The 16,185-nt window shown below is 60.5% G+C and overlaps 1 protein-coding gene across 3 annotated transcripts; it reads right to left on the bottom strand.

The window, feature by feature from the left end:
- Positions 1–3,924: 3,924 nt before the first annotated feature.
- On the bottom strand, positions 3,925–14,020 carry FDXR (ferredoxin reductase). Of its 3 annotated transcripts, XM_026484198.4 has the most exons (13): positions 13,825–13,991; positions 13,120–13,235; positions 12,963–13,034; positions 8,235–8,330; positions 7,904–8,026; positions 7,636–7,749; positions 7,179–7,280; positions 6,256–6,363; positions 5,924–6,008; positions 5,592–5,791; positions 5,338–5,509; positions 4,490–4,660; positions 3,925–4,354 (listed from the first exon to the last, which is right to left on the bottom strand). In XM_026484198.4, exons 1-13 carry the CDS (start codon positions 13,901–13,903, stop codon positions 4,224–4,226), a joined length of 1,569 nt encoding a protein of 522 aa, XP_026339983.1. In that variant the 5' UTR covers positions 13,904–13,991; the 3' UTR covers positions 3,925–4,223. The 3 variants fall into 3 exon arrangements, with proteins under 3 accessions (XP_026339983.1, XP_026339982.1, XP_044234693.1); XM_026484197.4 differs by lacking the exon at positions 13,120–13,235 and having other exon boundaries at positions 12,963–13,060; positions 13,825–14,020; XM_044378758.3 differs by lacking the exons at positions 7,636–7,749; positions 13,120–13,235 and having other exon boundaries at positions 12,963–13,060; positions 13,825–14,010.
- Between the last annotated feature and the right edge of the window lie 2,165 nt (positions 14,021–16,185).

Below are 16,185 nucleotides of genomic sequence, written 5' to 3'. Positions count from 1 at the left end.
CCACCTCCCATCCACCTTGATCCCCTCCCACCCCGCTGGTCTGAAACTATCTGGCCACTGCACCCCTCCTCACGCAGCACAGCTGCTCCCTGGCACCCACAGATGAAGTCCAGATACTTTGGGCCCATGACTAGGGCCCCACACACCCTGACACCAACCCATTGTCTCCCCTCCATAGCCCCCCACTCCTGCCAGTCTGTTAGCCAGACAGCCCCTCACTGTCCTCATCTCCAGTCTCCGTTCTGCGGTTCCCTCGGGCTAGAATATCCTCTTCTCACAGCCTCTCTCTTTTCTACACAACAAAATTCCAGAATTTGCAGAGCCCAACTTAAATCCCTCTCCCCCCAGGTATCTGCCCTAGTTCCTCCTCTGGACAGGAGGGGTGAGAAGATATAGGGTCTGGGCGCAGCTGTAGGCCACCTCCTTCTTCCTGCCCCACCTCCCTACCTCTGCTGGGTTGGGAAGCTCCCCGCTTGGCCGCTGCAGTGATTGGCAGGTGTCTGCAAACTTGATGATGCCCCTGCCACACACCTGACCTTCTCTTAGGAACCTCTACCACTCTCTCATCAGCTCCCACCTTTCACTAGCAGGCTCAGTTAATGAACACCGGCACCCCAGAGAGGCCCAGGGGATGGTCGCCAGCGGTCAGTCCTCTGAAACCTTAGACATCTCTGAGCACCTGCACGTGCCTACGGCTCTTGTTGCCGCCGCTCAGCTCCCCCCCCCCCCCCGCCTCGTTCCCAGGCAGGCTCCCCCACACGGATGTGCGCACATGCACACTCACACCCAGACACTGGTGGCTCCCCCTTCTCCCGCCAGGAGCTTTGGCCCCAGGAAGGGGCCCCACCCACCAGCTTTGCTTCGGCTGCTCTGCCCGTTGTAGCCACTGCCCTCTGATAAGCGGCCTCTACTTTGCCGTCGGGTTTCCTTCCCTCCTTGACTTTTGCTGAGCTAAAATCGGAACCCAGGTGTCAGGGGAGAAGACCGCTCCTGCATCTCGCTCCCATTGGCGCCGGCACCAAAGTCCCCCTCCAAGATTAACTCCCCCCTCCCCGCTGATTCCGCCCCGGCCCCCCGGGGGGCGCCCCGCCCCCTCCCCTTGGCAGGAATCTCTTACACTCGGGCTGTGAAGTTCGGGGTATTTTTAGGCCGGCGATAAATAATTCATAGGGAACGTGGCATCAGGCTCCCCCCGCGGGAGGACGGGGCGCGAGCGGCGAGAGCCACCGTCACCCGCGGCTCAAGGACACTCGCGATGCGGCGGCGGCGGCAGCGGCGGCGACTCCGGGCTCCAGGACCCGTGCCACGCCTCCTGGCGGCCAAACTGGGCACCACGTTCGCGCCCCCCCGCCGCGCTGCTACACCCCACCCCCTCCCCGCAGGCATCCCCGGCTCCTAGGCCTCCCACCCCCAGGCATCGCAAGCCCCGCAGGTTGCCGGGTGGGAGGGGCGAGGTCGCCGGGCAGGCCGGGCTGTGGGCGGGGTACCAGGGCTTGGGGAGAACCCAGAAATCTGGTTTCCAGTCTACTGGGTCCCCTTCACCCTTCTATCCAAATTCTTAGTACGGAGTTCAAGAGCAGACTTGAAACGGACTGGAGCAGCCAGAAACTAGACGGGCTGCAAGATGGAGCACATGAGCCTTCCTTGATTTCCTTGTGACCCCGGGTCGGAGACCGAGCCAGGGTGGTACCACCACCGAAGGGCTGGGGGACCGAGCCCCAAGTCCCTCCGGGTGAGCAGGTCTGGGAACCAGGGTGGTGCGAGTGTCAAGAACCCGGCTGGGATCCCCGCTTCGCTCACCCAGCAGGACCTTCCTATGGGTCGTGGGGCGCACCCTTGGGGATTTTCTGGAGGCTTGATGCCTTGCCTTCACAAGTCCCTGGCCCTGCCCTCCTAGGCCTGGGCACGAAACGCCATCCGCAGCAGGAGGCTCCAGGTTTCCCTTTCCCGCCGTCGGGGATCGTTGTCGAAGCCCCGGGAGACCTGAGCAACCCGCTGCTGCGACAGCCAGGGCCCAGAGCTCCGGGGCCACGGTTCCCCCATGGTCCTCTTTGCCTGGCCTTCCTTTTGCGCCCTCGGAGCCCGGGTCCACCGGGCGTGGAGTCCACATGTGGGAAGACCCCACGACCCCGTGAAGCCCGCGCTGATTCCTTGAGGTCAGAGGAAGGAGGGCTGTGCCGGGCAGAGGAGCGGAAGAAGGAGAGCTGGGGGATGGGGGAGATAAGGATCTGGGGGACTCGCAGGGTGTGAAGAGGCGGCGGTGTCAAGGGAGAGGCGCGCAGAAGGTGCTGACCTCCGGGAGGCGGGGGCCCGAGCTCCCCGAGCCACCGACAGCCCCCTTTGGTCCTCTCTGCCCAGGCCCTCTCCAGCACCCTTCGCGCAGTGGCGGCTCCAGCGCCCGGGCCAGCTCCCCGCCCCAGCGGCTTCCAGCAGCAACAGTTGCGGGGGCCGGCGGCCCAGACTCCCGCGTCCCCGCACCGCCCCCTCCCCCGCGGCGCCGCGACGCCCAGCGAAGGAGGAGCTGGAGGGCTCGGCGACCGGGGAGACAAACGTCTTGGGCGCCTCACCCGCGTCCTTCCCTCGCGTCCGCCGCGCGCCTGTCACCTCGGCCTCCGTGCCTCGCCTCCCCTCCGCCCGCCCGGGTCCGAATCCCAGGCCCGGTCCCCGAGGGTCCCGGGTCCCCGGCCGCCCCCTCCTCGGGTTCCCCGCGCTGGCCAGACTGTCCCCGGGAGTCCCGCGTCTGTCTCCGCCGTCCTTGCCCGCGCGGCGCCCGAGCCCAGCCCCAAGTTGGCGGCGAAGTTGGCGTCCCCGGCTCGCCACCCGACACTCACCGGGGGGAAGGGGCGCTGCGCCCGCGCCGAGAGCCCGCGCCGGCCGCCTCCCGCGCGCTGCATGTCCCGGCGCCTCGGCCCCGCGCGCTGGCGCGCTCCGTCCTAGCTCGGCGGGCACCGGAGCCCGGGCAGCGCGGGGCCCGTGTCGGTGGCGCGGCCTGGCGGGCTGCGCTGGCCCGCCCCCGCCCCCGCGCCCCGCGCCCTCCGGGGGTCGGCTCGGCGCCCGGCTCCGTCCCGGGCTGGACTGCACGCCGCGCCTCCGGTTCCCAGGGCTCGCCAGCAGGCTGTGGCGGAGCGCTCGCCGCCGCCCGCGCGGGCCCGCCCCACCGGGACCCGCCGCCTCCGCCCCGCCCCGGCCCGCCCCGCCGCCCGCTCCCCGCCGCTCCGGGCCCCTCCTTGCCCGCCCGCGCGCGGGACGCCTGGGTCCCTTCTCCGGGACTGCGTCCCCAGACCCAACACTCGGGGCCAAGGGCTGCCTCGGAGAAACCAGCAGCCTGCTTGGAGCCGGGGGTTCGAGCCCACAGCTCACTAGCTATGTGACCTTGGGCCAGTTAACTCCGAGGATTCGTCAGTCTCTAAAGTGAGACCAGCCTCTTGGGACTGGCATAAAAGACAGCGAACACGCTTTGTCAACTGCAAAGCACTACAGAGACCGAGGTACTATTTTTAAAAGGCTTGTCCATGTGGCTGGAAACCAAGAGGTGGGAAGGCCTTGGGAGTGGACAGAAAGGACCCATACCAGATGCCTGGGGCAAGCTGCTGCCCACACTCCCCACTCCTGCCTTTCTCTTCTTGTTTTGCTTCTACTGAGGGCTAACCAGAGAGGGAACTGGGCCGAAGGGCCAGCAGAGCAGGCAGGTGGGGGTCCCAGGATGCCTGCAGCGTGAGCAGAAGGCAGGCAGGCAGGCCGCAGCAGCAGAGCCAAGCAGAGAGAGGGACAGTGGGTTCCAGGCCTGGCTGCCAAACCCCCTCAAGCCCCCAAGAGGCCCCCGAGCAGGGAGCTGGCTCTGCAGCGCCACCTGGTGACAGGAGGGGAACTGTGGCTGGAAGGTGACCCCGGCCCCGAAAAAAGTCACACATCAACCACTGGCCCTCCATTATAGCTGTTTTATTTCCAGTATATTCCTGACCTGGTGACCCTCCACAGTCTGACGGGAAAGAGGTGGGAGGGAGGAAAGTCAGCCTGCACCTCCACCCATCCCTAACTAAGGTTATCTCTGGCAAGGGCAACCTTCTGCCAGGAGGAAGTGCTCAGAGGCCCCTGGAAGAGGCAGCCAAGACCCCGTGCCAGGGCGGGCAGGTGACACAGCCGTGGTGCAGAGTCCCGCTGACTGACCCGGGCCCCTCTCCTGGGCACAGCATGCCTTCTCTGCCAGGCAGCCCGGGATCTACTCAGCGCCCCAGCAGCCGCAGCATCTCCTGAGGATCCAGCAACTTCTCCCTGGGCTTCCCAGCACCCTTGCCCCGGGACACCTCCTCTGCATCCAGCTTCTCCCAGTCCAAGAAAGAGACAGGCCGGACCCCTGAAGCACAGGGAAGAGAAGTCACTGCCTCCATACCCTCCTCTTCCACCCCCAGCCCAGAGCACTCCCTCCCCAACAGTGGAAAGGCCCGGCGCTGCCCACCACGCCTCCCAAGAGCTCACACGGGGCCCAGACCTCGGCTGCTGAGCAGGGCCTCAATGGCCGCATAGCCCGGCCTGGGACCAGATGGCAGCAGCCCAGCCTTCAGGTCCTGCAGCAGCATCTGGCCGGTGAGGAAGCTGTCCGTCATGGTAGTGGCGATGACCCCTGTGGGCCCCCGCTTCACCCAGCCGCTGCAGTAGAGGCCTGCCAAGGGACAACACGCGGTCAGGAGAGGGGAGGGGGCTGGGTGCTCTGGCAAGCCTGAGCCCCCGGTGTACACACGCAGGCACACGCACACACGTGCACACACTCCCGCACAGCCCACGTCCTCCCTGCAGCCCTGTCACCTGGGCCCACTGTGGCTCCTGGCCCCCTGCCCTGGACTCTTCTCAACCTGGTTTTACCACACCAGCCCTTCCACCTCAGTTTCGCTGTCAGCCAGGAGCTCCCTGAGGGTAGATGGGTCTCGCCCCACCTCCAGTCTCCGCAGGCCCTTCTAAACATGACTGGGATGAATGAGTAGGCAGGCATGTGGGTATTTAATCAGACCGGAGGGTCCCTTAGGACAGGGGTTGCGTGTGATCGCTAATCCCAGCCCTGAGCATGGGGGCCTAGCCCAGAGCAGGCCTCAGTCAACTGAATGACGAGGTAAGCAGGCGTACGCGGGCACGTCGGCTAGCCTGGGAAAGTCCCTCCCAGCTCGAGCCAGGAGGAGGGGGGCTGGGCCCCAGGATGGGGTCCAGGGACAGGGCCTGGCTCCGAGATGTTTCTTAGTGTGTGTCACTGGCCGAAAAAATGGATGGGAGACACCAGCCCCGGGAGACAGCAGCCTCTCCATCCCCCACAACAGTTCGGTGCCTGGCCTCCCTGCATCCTCTCACCTGGCACATCTACAACCCGGCCTTCCATATTGGGGATGACCCCACGTTTGGGGTCAAAGGGCACACTGGGGTCGATGGGGCGGCTCTTATACCCGACACTGCTCAGTACCAGCCCACAAGGGAGGTCTTCTGCGTCTCCAGTGGGCACTGCGCGGGCGGCCTCACCAACACCCTGTTGAGGAGAGTGTGGGCAACACTGGGCTGGGGCGGGGGGGCCTGGAGAAGGGGACGTCTCTGGGTAACAAGAGACTCACCTCCAGTCTGGTGACAGCCAGGCGAATGCCAGCTACCTGCCGCCCGTCTGGTGAGGACAGCACCTGCTGGGGGCTTCGAAAGAAGCGGAGGCCCCAGGTGCGGGAGGCCAACGCCCGGCGGGCTGCCTCTTCCACCCCTGGCTTCTCTGTGGCTGTGCGAAGCAGAAGTTCTGTCAGCCGCTTCCTCTGGCGGGGGACCTCTGTCGGCAACGAGAACATCTCAGGCCTGTCCCTGGATCGCAGCCCTCTCCCCCAAAGCGCTCCCCCAAGCCCTCGCAGACCTAGACCATCCCCTCCCTGGTGATCTAGGAGGCCAGGTCAGGGCCCCTCACCCTTGATTCTGTCCTGAAGGCCCAAGAAATCTGCAGGATCCAACATGGGCCGGGTTCCTGGTAACTGAATCATCTCCCGAAGCTCCTTGGGGGTGGGAGGTAGGGTGGAGTTCAGGCCCAGAGCACTGTCCACTCCTGAGCCCACCCCAGAGCCCAGCCCAGATGGGACACACCACCACCACCACCGGCCACAGAAGGCACCAGGCCCCGAGGCCCTGCCTGGCTCCCCCCTCCCACCCCAGGCAGCAGCCATTCTCGGGGGCTCAGTACTGTCACACCTCCCAAGGGCAGACCATCTATTTGAGACCCTGACCCCCCTCTGGCCCCAGCACCTTAATGGTGAAGGCCACTTGCAGGGGTCCACGGCGGCCCACTATCCACACCGTCTTCACCCGACTCTGCCTCAGCACCCCCAGGGCAGCTTCTGTGATGTCTGTTTTCTGGCACAAAAGGAGGGCTTGAAGTCATCGGACGCTGACCCGGCAAGGGGACTTTGCATTCCGCGGTTTTCCTACCCTCCGTGGGGAGGTCGGCCGCCTGGAACTGCACCACCGCGCCTCCTGGTGGCCAGATGGAGCACTGCTGCCAGTTCTGCAAATGGCTCCACCTAGCAGCAAACCAGGCTCCTACTCTCAATTCAACAAGTGCTTCCTCAGTGTTCAGCAAGAGCCAGGCACTAGGCAAGGGGCATGCGGGTGGGGTCGGTGTCAACAGTAAGCAAAAGAGACATGGTGCAGGCCCTCGCAGAGCTTATGATCTGGTGGAGACAGTGAAGCTTGTCCAATATTCATTAATACGTATAAAATTGTAGTGGTGACAACATGCTTTGAAAGAGTAGACAAGTCTATGAGAAGAAGGTATTACAGGGAAATGGACATATTAAGGTGGTACTGGAGGGCTTCCTGGAGGAAGGGACAATTGAGCCAGGAACTAAAAGATGAACACAGGTTAACTGGCAGGGGAATCATGTGTACACACTGAATAGTTGTTGTTGTTGTTGTTGGTGGTGGTGGTGGTGGTGGTGGTGGTGTTTTAAAGGCCCATCCATGTAGCTGGAGTGCGGAAAGCAAAGGGGGAAACGGTATGAAGCAAAGCTCACGGGCTGCCTTTCAGGAAGCCTCTGCCTGGCACCACAGGGAAACAGAGGCACTGAGCTCAGCTTGGAGGGTGAGGCCTGAACCCTGCAGGCAGTGGCACCCTCTCCCTGGTGTGACCCCCGCTCCAGCCCCCCAGCCCCCCTGATCTGCCCACTCACCTCCAGGTGCTCAGGTGGGGTCAGCAGGATCCGGGCCACATCCAGAGCCACATTCCCTTGCCCCAGGATCACAGCTGTGTCGCAGCTCAGGTCTGGCGCCAGCTAGCAGGGACAGGTCTGGGTAGGGCTCCCCCAGCCTTGGCCCCAGTCAGGCTAATCTCAGCTCATGCCCAGTCACCAGCCGAGCCCCCAGACTTCCCCACGCCCGGAAAGCCAACCCCACCTGAGCCTCAGCTGACGCCCCTCCTCTCCTCCCAAGTCCCACCTTCTCGCAGGGGCCTTCCCTGGTTGACCTGCCCTTCAGGCAGCCCGGATGGCTCACATCTCATCTCCCTAGGAGCCTTCCAGCTTGGGACAGTGGCTCCCTTGTCTCCCCAGCTGTGGCGTCCAAGAGCTGCCCCAGGCCCTGGCTGAGGAGTGGGGAGGAAGAAGTAGCAGGAGTGCTCCCCAAACTCACCTCCCGGTTCTCAGGAAGCCCATTGTACCAGCCCACAAAGGCCCGAGCAGAGAACACACCGGGCAGCTCCTCACCGGGAATTTCCAGGGCCTGATGGTCCTCTGCCCCATAGCTCTGAGGAAAGACCCGGAGTGCCTGGCACCAGCGAAGGGGTGGCAGACCCAAGCAGGGCCTCCTTCCGGCTCCTCCTCCCCAGCTGCTGCCCCAGGCCCTGCCCAGGGTTTGGGTCTCTCCTCTGCCGCCCTGCCCTGCAGCCGTGGGCACCCACCAGCACCACAGCGTGGTAGGCCGCCTGCAGCTCCGACACAGCCACGTCCCTGCCGACCACCACGTTGCCACGGAAGGCACAGCGGTCCGAGCGAGCCGTCTGGGTGAAGGTGTTGATGACATTCTGCCAGGCCCCAGAGGGAAAGGGGTTAGGGGTGGGGCACTCCAGGGATCATGCCTGTGCCACCCTCGCCTCACAATGCCCCCAGGAGGACACCTGCGCGGCATCCACACAGAGGGCCTGGGGTCATTCCATGCAGCCAGGAAGGCTCCTTTCCCTCCTGACCTCGACCAAAGTCTCCAAACCCCTCCTCCGGCCCAGAGAGACCCACCTTCACCTCGGGGTGGTCGGGCGCCACGCCAAAGCGCACCAGGCCGAAAGGCACCAGCTGCTTCTCGTAGATGTCCACGTGGGCCCGGGGGTGGTGCTGGGGAGAGGGCGGCAGCTGGTGGGACCCAGGGAGAGGCTGGGCCCTATGGGTCCTCCCTTCCCCGACAGGGCAGGCCAGCCCAGCTCAGTGCGCTGAGGACACGAGGAGAAAGCAAGGCCCCGATTCCCCACCTGCCTAGAGCGCTGGACAGGAGGCGCGGGGCAGCAGAGAAGCCCCAGCAGCTGAGGTCAGACCTCGGGACTGCAGCGCATCAAGACGGCAAGGACTCCGGCCCACTAAGGAAGGAGGCAGCTCTCCCCCACTGGAGGCCTACGGGGGGCTTCTTCATCTACTTGGGCCAGGCCTGACACATAGCCCTGCCCTAGAACCCTTCGATAGTTCTAGAAACATCCGGTCAGTCTGATGAGCCGATAACTACCCTTTGAAATGCATAGCCGCCTTAGCCCTAGTCTCCCAAATCATCCTGTTGGAAAAGGGACCACCAGGACATGGGGGGGAGCACAGCTGGGGCTTCTGGGGGTCAGAGGGAAATGGAATGGCTCACTCTCAGTCTTAGAAAAAACGAGCTCACTTACACAGTGGTCCCACCTCGCCTGCCCTCTGGAGCACCTAGAAGGGCCACGGGGAAGGCAAGGGTTGCAGGTGGGCAGAGAGGTCGGGTCTGGCTCTACCACCGACCATCCACATGGCCCTGGCCGGTCCCGAGATCGGCCTGGGTCTCAGACTCTTCCTCTGCAAACTGGGACAGATAAGAGACCCCTCTCCGGGTTGTTGGGAAGCATCCAGAAGTTCAGGACAGTGAGAGACGCCGATTTGGAGTCAAGCAGCCGGGGCTTCTATGGATGACACTGCCCCGCCTTGCACCCCATCCCAGGCTCTTTCTGTGATACTCTCAACTCTGTGGGACTCAGGCCAAATGAGTTCCTGCCCTCCAGTTGCCCTCACCCCTACAAAGGCTCACACTCACCTCCTCGCCTTTGTCTAAATCCCCTCCTGCCCTCCACTCACTGCTGCACCCAAGTCCAGGCTCCCCCCCCCATCTGCCCGCCCGTTCCAGCCACAGGTGGCACCCGAAGCACCTCGTTCACGCCCGCTGATGCCGCACCCACACGGCAGGGACCAACCAGGGAGGGTCTCTGACCTTCTGACGCACTTAGCCCAGCACCCGACCCACTGTGGGTGCTCAGTCAAAAAGTTGTCCTTTCCTGTTACTGTTACACATCACCGCCTTGCCATTGAACCTTCCCCGACCGCCCACCGCCAAGGGGCAAAGTTCAAACTGCACGGCCTGGCGGTCTGGGCCACACACGGCCCGGCTTTTCGCCTTTATCTTCCATCCTTTCCTGCTACGGATCCGTCCCTCCTGGTCACACTGCCCTGGCCAAGGCCACCTCCGCAATGCGAGGCCTGCCGGCGTGTTTACTGGCTCTCTCTTTCCTGGCCGACCTTGTCTTCAGCGAACCCGCTCTTCCCTAACTCAGCTCCCGCCTCTCCCTCTGGCTGTTCTTTCTCAGGCTTCTTTTCTTCTACCCCCGCCCCAACGAAAACATTATCTGAGGTTATCCCAGTGTGGGACCCCTCCCACCCCCCGGGCACACGTTCCCAGGGGAAGCTGCATCCACTCCCTCCTACGACCTCGGATTCCTGTAGACCTGCAGTGTTCCACTGTCTCCCCTGCCCGGACGGCCCCCTCCAAACCTGCCAGCCCTGGACGACACTGCAGACTCCTCAAAGCCACCTAGATGGAAGTCAGCTCCCCGCCCCCCAAAACTCTTTCCTTCTGCTCCTGTGTCCCCTCCCAACCCATCCACCTGGAGCCTGAGCCAGAACCCGGGGTTCGTCCCCAACTCCCCTCGACCCTGCCCAATCAGTCACCTATCTTCCCCCCCCCCCCCCCCATCGCCACCTCAGCAGCTCTCCATTGCTCTCCTGGCCACCGGCCCTGCCTCCCCGTTCCACTGTCTGCCCTGCAGGCAGAGAGAGCTCTATTTCAAAAATGAGGTGCTTGCCTAAAACCTTTCGGTGAAGCCAACTACACCCACAGCAGTGGGCTTCAGAATCCCCTGCTGTGTTCATTTAAAATTGTTGATTCCTAGGTTTCAGCCTTAGATTCAATGGTTTGATGAGGTCTGAGCATGTTAATAACTACCCCAGAGGCCTCTGATGGAAGGAGGGGAGGGGTGGAGAGAGCACCACGAGACACTGCCTGCTTCCAAGCCTGGCCAGTGGCTTCCAAGGCACCGTGGATCTGGGCCCACCTGCCTCCTCCATCAGTTCTCTACCCTTACCCACAAGCCTTTCTTCCCCAACTCACCTGTCCCCAAAGGGACATACTCTCCTCCCTCTGGGCCCTTGTCCATGCGGCCCTCTGTGCCTGGGACTCTCTTGCCTGTCACCTGCCCCTCGTCCACCTGGAAGCTTCTGTCTTTCGGACAGCAATGTGGACACCTCCTCCTCCAGGCTGGGCTGGGCGCAGCTCTCTGTACACCATGCCCCTCACCCCCGGCCTCTGTGCTTGATCTATTGGAGCCCCAGAAACTGGATAAATGCTCTTCCCCCCCCACCCCCTCCCATTAGGCTATCATGTCCTTGAGCGTGTCTGTTCTGCTCGTACCCGTGTTCCTAGGGTTGAGCCTATGCCTGGCACATGTCAGTGTCCAATAAATCACTGCTGAATGGATAGCCCAGCGTGGTACTCAAGAACAGCTCTGACCCATAAATACAGAGAACAGACTGGTGGGTGCCAGAGAGGAGGCGGTGGGGGGTGCGCAAAATGGGAGCAGGGGAGTGGGAGGTACAGGCTTCCAGTGATGGAATGAATGAGTCACAGGGCTGAAAGGTACAGCATGGGGCATTTAGTTGATGGTACTGTCCAGGCGGAGTGTGGTGACTGATGGTGGCTACACCCGAGGTGAGCGTAAGGGCATAGCCCACAGAGACCTGCGCAGGACCCTCGTGTTGAATACCTGAAGCTACCATAATATTGCGTATCAACTACACTTCAGTGAAAATACGTTCTTTTAAGTTTTATTTATTTAAGTCATCTCTACACCCAATGTGGGGCTTGAACTCATGACCCCAAGATTAAGAGTCACAGGTCTTCTGACTGAGCCAGCCAGGTGCCCCAAAATAATTTTTTTTAATTTAAAAAAGAAAGAAAAAGAAAGCGGCTCTGCCATCAGACCGCCTGCACTCAGGTCCTAGCATCTTCCCTGTCCAGGGGGGGACCCTGGGTTATGTTGCTCAGCCTCTGTCCTTACCTGCGAAGCAAGAGTCGTGACGCCTGCTTCAAAGGTTGGCATGGGGACATCAGATGCTGTACAGCCCCTGGCTCAGCCAAGTGCCACCGTCCCACAAGTGTGGTGCACGTTCCTGGCTCGGGAGCACAGCCAGTAGCCTGGAACTCCCGGTGGGAAAGGACTGGCTCGGAACTGGCTCCTGGGTCCATCCCCCAGCGCCCCTCACAAGGAAAACGCGTGCAAGTGTGTGCCGGCCGACTGCAGGCCAGGGCCACTGCTCACACTGGGGGCACTGAGAAGCCTGCCTGGAAGGCCCACTCTCCCCACTGCCCAAATTTCAGGCTCAGCTAGCAAGCGCACCTTACACAAAGCCCTCCAGGATCTCTGCAGACCCTGGGGGATCCCTGGTCTCCATCCCAGGGCCCAGGGCTGTTCTACCACCAGGCAGTTTGCCCAAGCATGACCTCCCACATGTGGCAGGTCCTCTCCAAAGCCCACGACCTCCTTCAGTGAAGCTCAAATGCGCCTTCTCCAGGAAACCCTTTCTGACCAACCGTGCCTGACTCAGCTCGTGCTGGCACATCTCAGTAATTAGCTCTTTCACCTGTGTTGCTTGTAGGGCACGTTTGGGTCACTTTTCAGCAGGGTGTCCAACTCACGCTGGTCTCCCCGAGACCCTCCCGGGTTTAACATTGAAAGCTCCGTGTCTTAGGCAAACTAGGATGACTGGTTTACCCCACCTTTTCAGCTTCTGCATATCTATGTGTACAGTTAATACAGTCTTCTTTTCTCCTGTCTCTCCACAGACTCCACATCCCTCCAAAGCAAGGCCACTGTGTCATGCCTTAGTCAGCCTAGGTCTCCCTCTCCCCCTCCCACCCAGATCTGCCCAAGTCTCAAGGGTAACCAGCAGCCTTGGGGCCCTGCCCACCAAGGTCAACACTGTGAGCCTTGAGGCTCCGGCCTTGGGGTGGGAGGAATGGGGGGTCGAAGGCAGGCTGAAAGAACAACATAGCATGGGGAGGGCTGGAGCACAACAAGGTGGCTACAGGGACAGAAAACCCTGAGAAGAGGGGGTAGCCTCAAGATGTAGGATGTTGAGGACAGAACAGAGAGAGAGAGAAAGGGACGATGAGGGGCAGGATAAAGTCGTCCTGCAAACCTGCATAAATTCCATGAAGGGCTTGGCCAAGTTGGCATAGCAGACTATCTACCACTGAACCCTTCTCCCATAGCTGAGGACCTAGAGTGGGGAGCCCCAGATGTAGGTGACAAAGCATATAGGGAGTGTCCAGTCTAGATGTGCTGGGAGCCCTTTTCCCATCAGGGATCCAGGAGCGCTTTTAAAACTCAAAGGGGGTGGGGCTTGCCCTCAGGATTGGAGCAACAGGTGAATCATGGGAGAGGGAACCAGGAAAATGTGGCTTACCTTTAGCAGGTGCTGGGCGGTATAGAAGCCAGCTGGACCACTGCCCACCACACAGATCTGGGGGGGCTGCTCCTGTGTAGAGAACTGCTGCAGGAAGCCTGATGGGAGGCAGGTGGGGGGGGGGATGGAAGGTCAGATCAGCACTTCCCAAACCAACATGAGCATCAGGCAGAAGCTGGAGTTTCTCAAGCTTCACCCCCATTTGCACCCTCCTCTTTTTCCTCAAAGCTTTGGCGTTTGCAAGATCCCCTACTTCGTCTGAACCCCCAAAGGCTATGTCTTCATCCAGAGCCCCACGACTCACCCATGGATTTACTATGCCCACTCAACAACCCCCAACACCCTTGAAGCTGACCTGCACAGTATTTCATTTTTCTTACAGGGTTCCCTACCCACCCAGCTAGAATACCACATCCTTCCAACGGACTCTAAATCATCCCAATCTTGCCCCAGGGATCTCCCACAATGCCGGACTGTACTTCTTCTAACTACTCTCTCTCCACAGAATGCTATATTGTCCATATAGACACCTGTCTTTCCTACAGACCCCTGTTTTGCCTCAGACTTCGCTCTTGGCTCCCAGACCTTCTTCATATAATCCCCATTCACCCGGTCTCACACCTGTGCACCTCACAGTCTCCCCTTCTCACCTTTGTTGACACACATCTGACCGCACAGGCCCCCACCTGCCCCCGTACACCATGCCAATCTCGTCCGTAGGACTAAACCCTTCCGGTTTCGCCCCTGGCCCCCTCTCACCCCTCTCCAGCCCTGCCCCAGCTCCGCTCCGACCCCCACACTTGGCGCTCGCAGGCCTCCCTGCGCGGACATTCAGCCCCAGAGGTAAGTGCCCTGCTCCTACTCGGGGTCCTCCCGGCGGGAGGCGGCCGGGTCCGACGCCATGCCGACCAGTGCCACCAGGGCCAGCAACGCAGAGCCATGGCTGGGAAGAGCAACCAGCCAGAGGACAGGATCCCAGCGACGCCCCGCGCTCAGGACCGGGGAATCCGTGCTCCGCGCGGGCTCCGGCCCCGCCCCCGACCTGCCCCCGCCCCCAAGTCCCGCCTCCTACGCTCTGGGGACGCGCGGCGTGGAGGCCACGCCCCCACCGCGAAACCATCCCGCCCCCAGAAGGGACGCCCGCCCGCGGATCCACCCTCTATCGCTGAAGGGCCCGCCCCCAGGACTTCTGAGCGTTAGTGACTTAATAAATTTCTCCCCAATCCAATCATCTGGAGGCTAGCGTTGAACGAGAGCGAATCTCCATCGCTGTATCAATCCTGCCTGATGGACGGAGCCAATTAGGAAGGAGCTTACTTTACTTAGCCTCTCCCCCTCGGAGGCGCTCGTCACTCTCTGATGACGCATGGGCCGGTGCCTTTTGAGAGCGTGCCCTCCCCGCCTGGGCCTGGTGTCTTTCCAGCCAATCATGAGTCGAGTTCCAAAGGCGCCTCCCTGCCTATAGCGTGATAACCACGGAGTCCGGAAGTCTGGGGAAAAAGGGCTCCTGCTGGGCCTTGGCCGCACGTGGGCCTAAAGCAGGTGTCACCCCGGCCAGATGCTGTCCAGTGCAGGCCAGGCAGCATTTTAAACCTTAGAGATCAAGTCCCTCCCCTTCACGTAGGTGAAGAAACGGGAGGAGCGGCTTGCCCTGGGTACTTAAGGACAGAGCCAGGTCGCCCGCCCCAGTCCCAAGTGGACTGGTACTAACAGTGAGGCTGCTTAGGCCTGGGCCTCGGGTGCAGAATTTCAGGAGGCGCCAAAACCTCAGTGATTAAGGTAAAAATATTTTAATGCAATATTTTTAGAGGTCAAAATTAATGCCAAAAATCCATGGTGACCAAAAATACATGTTTAAAGGACAGGGTCTGTGGTCAAATCTGACCCAGTAAACCCAACGCCAGCTTCAGCTTCCACCACCCCCCACCCCCCCACCCCCACCCCCACCCAGGTCCCTCCTGTCAGGCACTTCCTTGGGGAAGCCTTCCCTGACGGCCCTCTCCCAAGCTGGGTTAAGGCCCCTAGTTGTCCCCGGAACACTCTACTTGAGCTCATCATTACTTAGTTCGCTGCCTTATCACTGTTTTTATTTTTAAATATTTTATTTGTTTGTTTATTTGTCAGAGAGACAGAGAGCACAAGCAGGGGGAGCCGCAGGCAGCAGGAGAAGCAGTTTCCCTGCTGAACAAGGAGCTGGGTGCAGGACTCCACCCCAGGACCCTGGAATCATGACCTGAGCCAAAGGCAGCCGCTTAACTGACTGAGCCACCCAGGCATCCCCGCCTCATCATTTTGTAATTGTCTTTTTATTGAAGTCTAACAAACAGAAAAGTGCACAAATCGTGAGTACACTGTTTGATGAATTACCACAAGGTGTAACCCTATAAACCAGCGTCTGGGTCAAGAAATGGGACGTGTGCCTCTCCTTGTCACCTCACCTCTCTCCTACTGAGAAATAAATACTGTTCTGCGTTTTACTAAGACATTGTATTTTGTGCCTGGCAAACTATGGCTTGCAGGCCAAATCCTGCCCATCACCTGTTTTCATACTAGCACAAGCTAATGGTTTGTCCATTCTTAAATGGTTAAAAAATTGTGAAGAATAATATTTTGTGGCATGTAAAAATTACTTAAAGTTCAAAAAAAGTTTTATTGGCACACAGTCATGCTCATTTCTTTCCATATTTTCTGTGGCTCAACGTGCTTTGAGTAGTTGTGTTTCAGTCATTGTGACTGAGGCCGTATGGTCCACAAGGCCCAAAATACTATCTGGTGACATCTGGGTGCCTCAGTCAGTTAAGCATCCAACTCTTGATTTCGGCTCAGGTCATGATCTCAGGGTCATGGGATCAAGCCCCAAGTGGGGCTCCAAGCTGGGCGTGGAGCCTGCTTGGGATCCTCTCTCTCCCTTTCCCTCTGCCCCTCTCTCCCCCCTCCCTCATAAAAAGTGTTTGCTATAAGTTCTAAAAATGTTAGCTATCATCCTCACCATCATCATATTATCACCTCCCGTATACCTCTGTAAATTAGACCTGAGGTCTCTGTAGAGTCCAGGGAGGGCTTCATTCTCTCCTGTCACCTCCCTCCTTTCCTCTCAAGCCCCATGCATTCCCAGCCCACATCCTTAGAGTAACAGAAAATCGAGCCTCAAAGAAATCAAGTGCCTTGTTCCCGAGCTCCTGCGGTACGGCCAGGTCTGGTACGGAGGCTGCCCACTCCCCAC

The sequence above is a fragment of the Ursus arctos genome, unplaced genomic scaffold (genome assembly GCF_023065955.2).
Source record: "Ursus arctos isolate Adak ecotype North America unplaced genomic scaffold, UrsArc2.0 scaffold_24, whole genome shotgun sequence".
Lineage (NCBI taxonomy): Eukaryota > Metazoa > Chordata > Mammalia > Carnivora > Ursidae > Ursus > Ursus arctos.
This window is presented reverse-complemented; position numbering and strand designations above follow the sequence as displayed.

Coding starts and splice junctions, on each gene's coding strand:
- FDXR (XM_026484198.4), bottom strand. CDS start 13,903: ATGGCTCTGCGTTGCTGGCCCTGGTGGCACTGGTCGGCATGGCGTCGG. Junction 6,364..7,178: donor CCCCACCTGAGCACCTGGAG/GTGAGTGGGCAG, acceptor CTTTTGTGCCAG/AAAACAGACATCACAGAAGC. Junction 5,510..5,591: donor TGGCTGTCACCAGACTGGAG/GTGAGTCTCTTG, acceptor TCTCCTCAACAG/GGTGTTGGTGAGGCCGCCCG.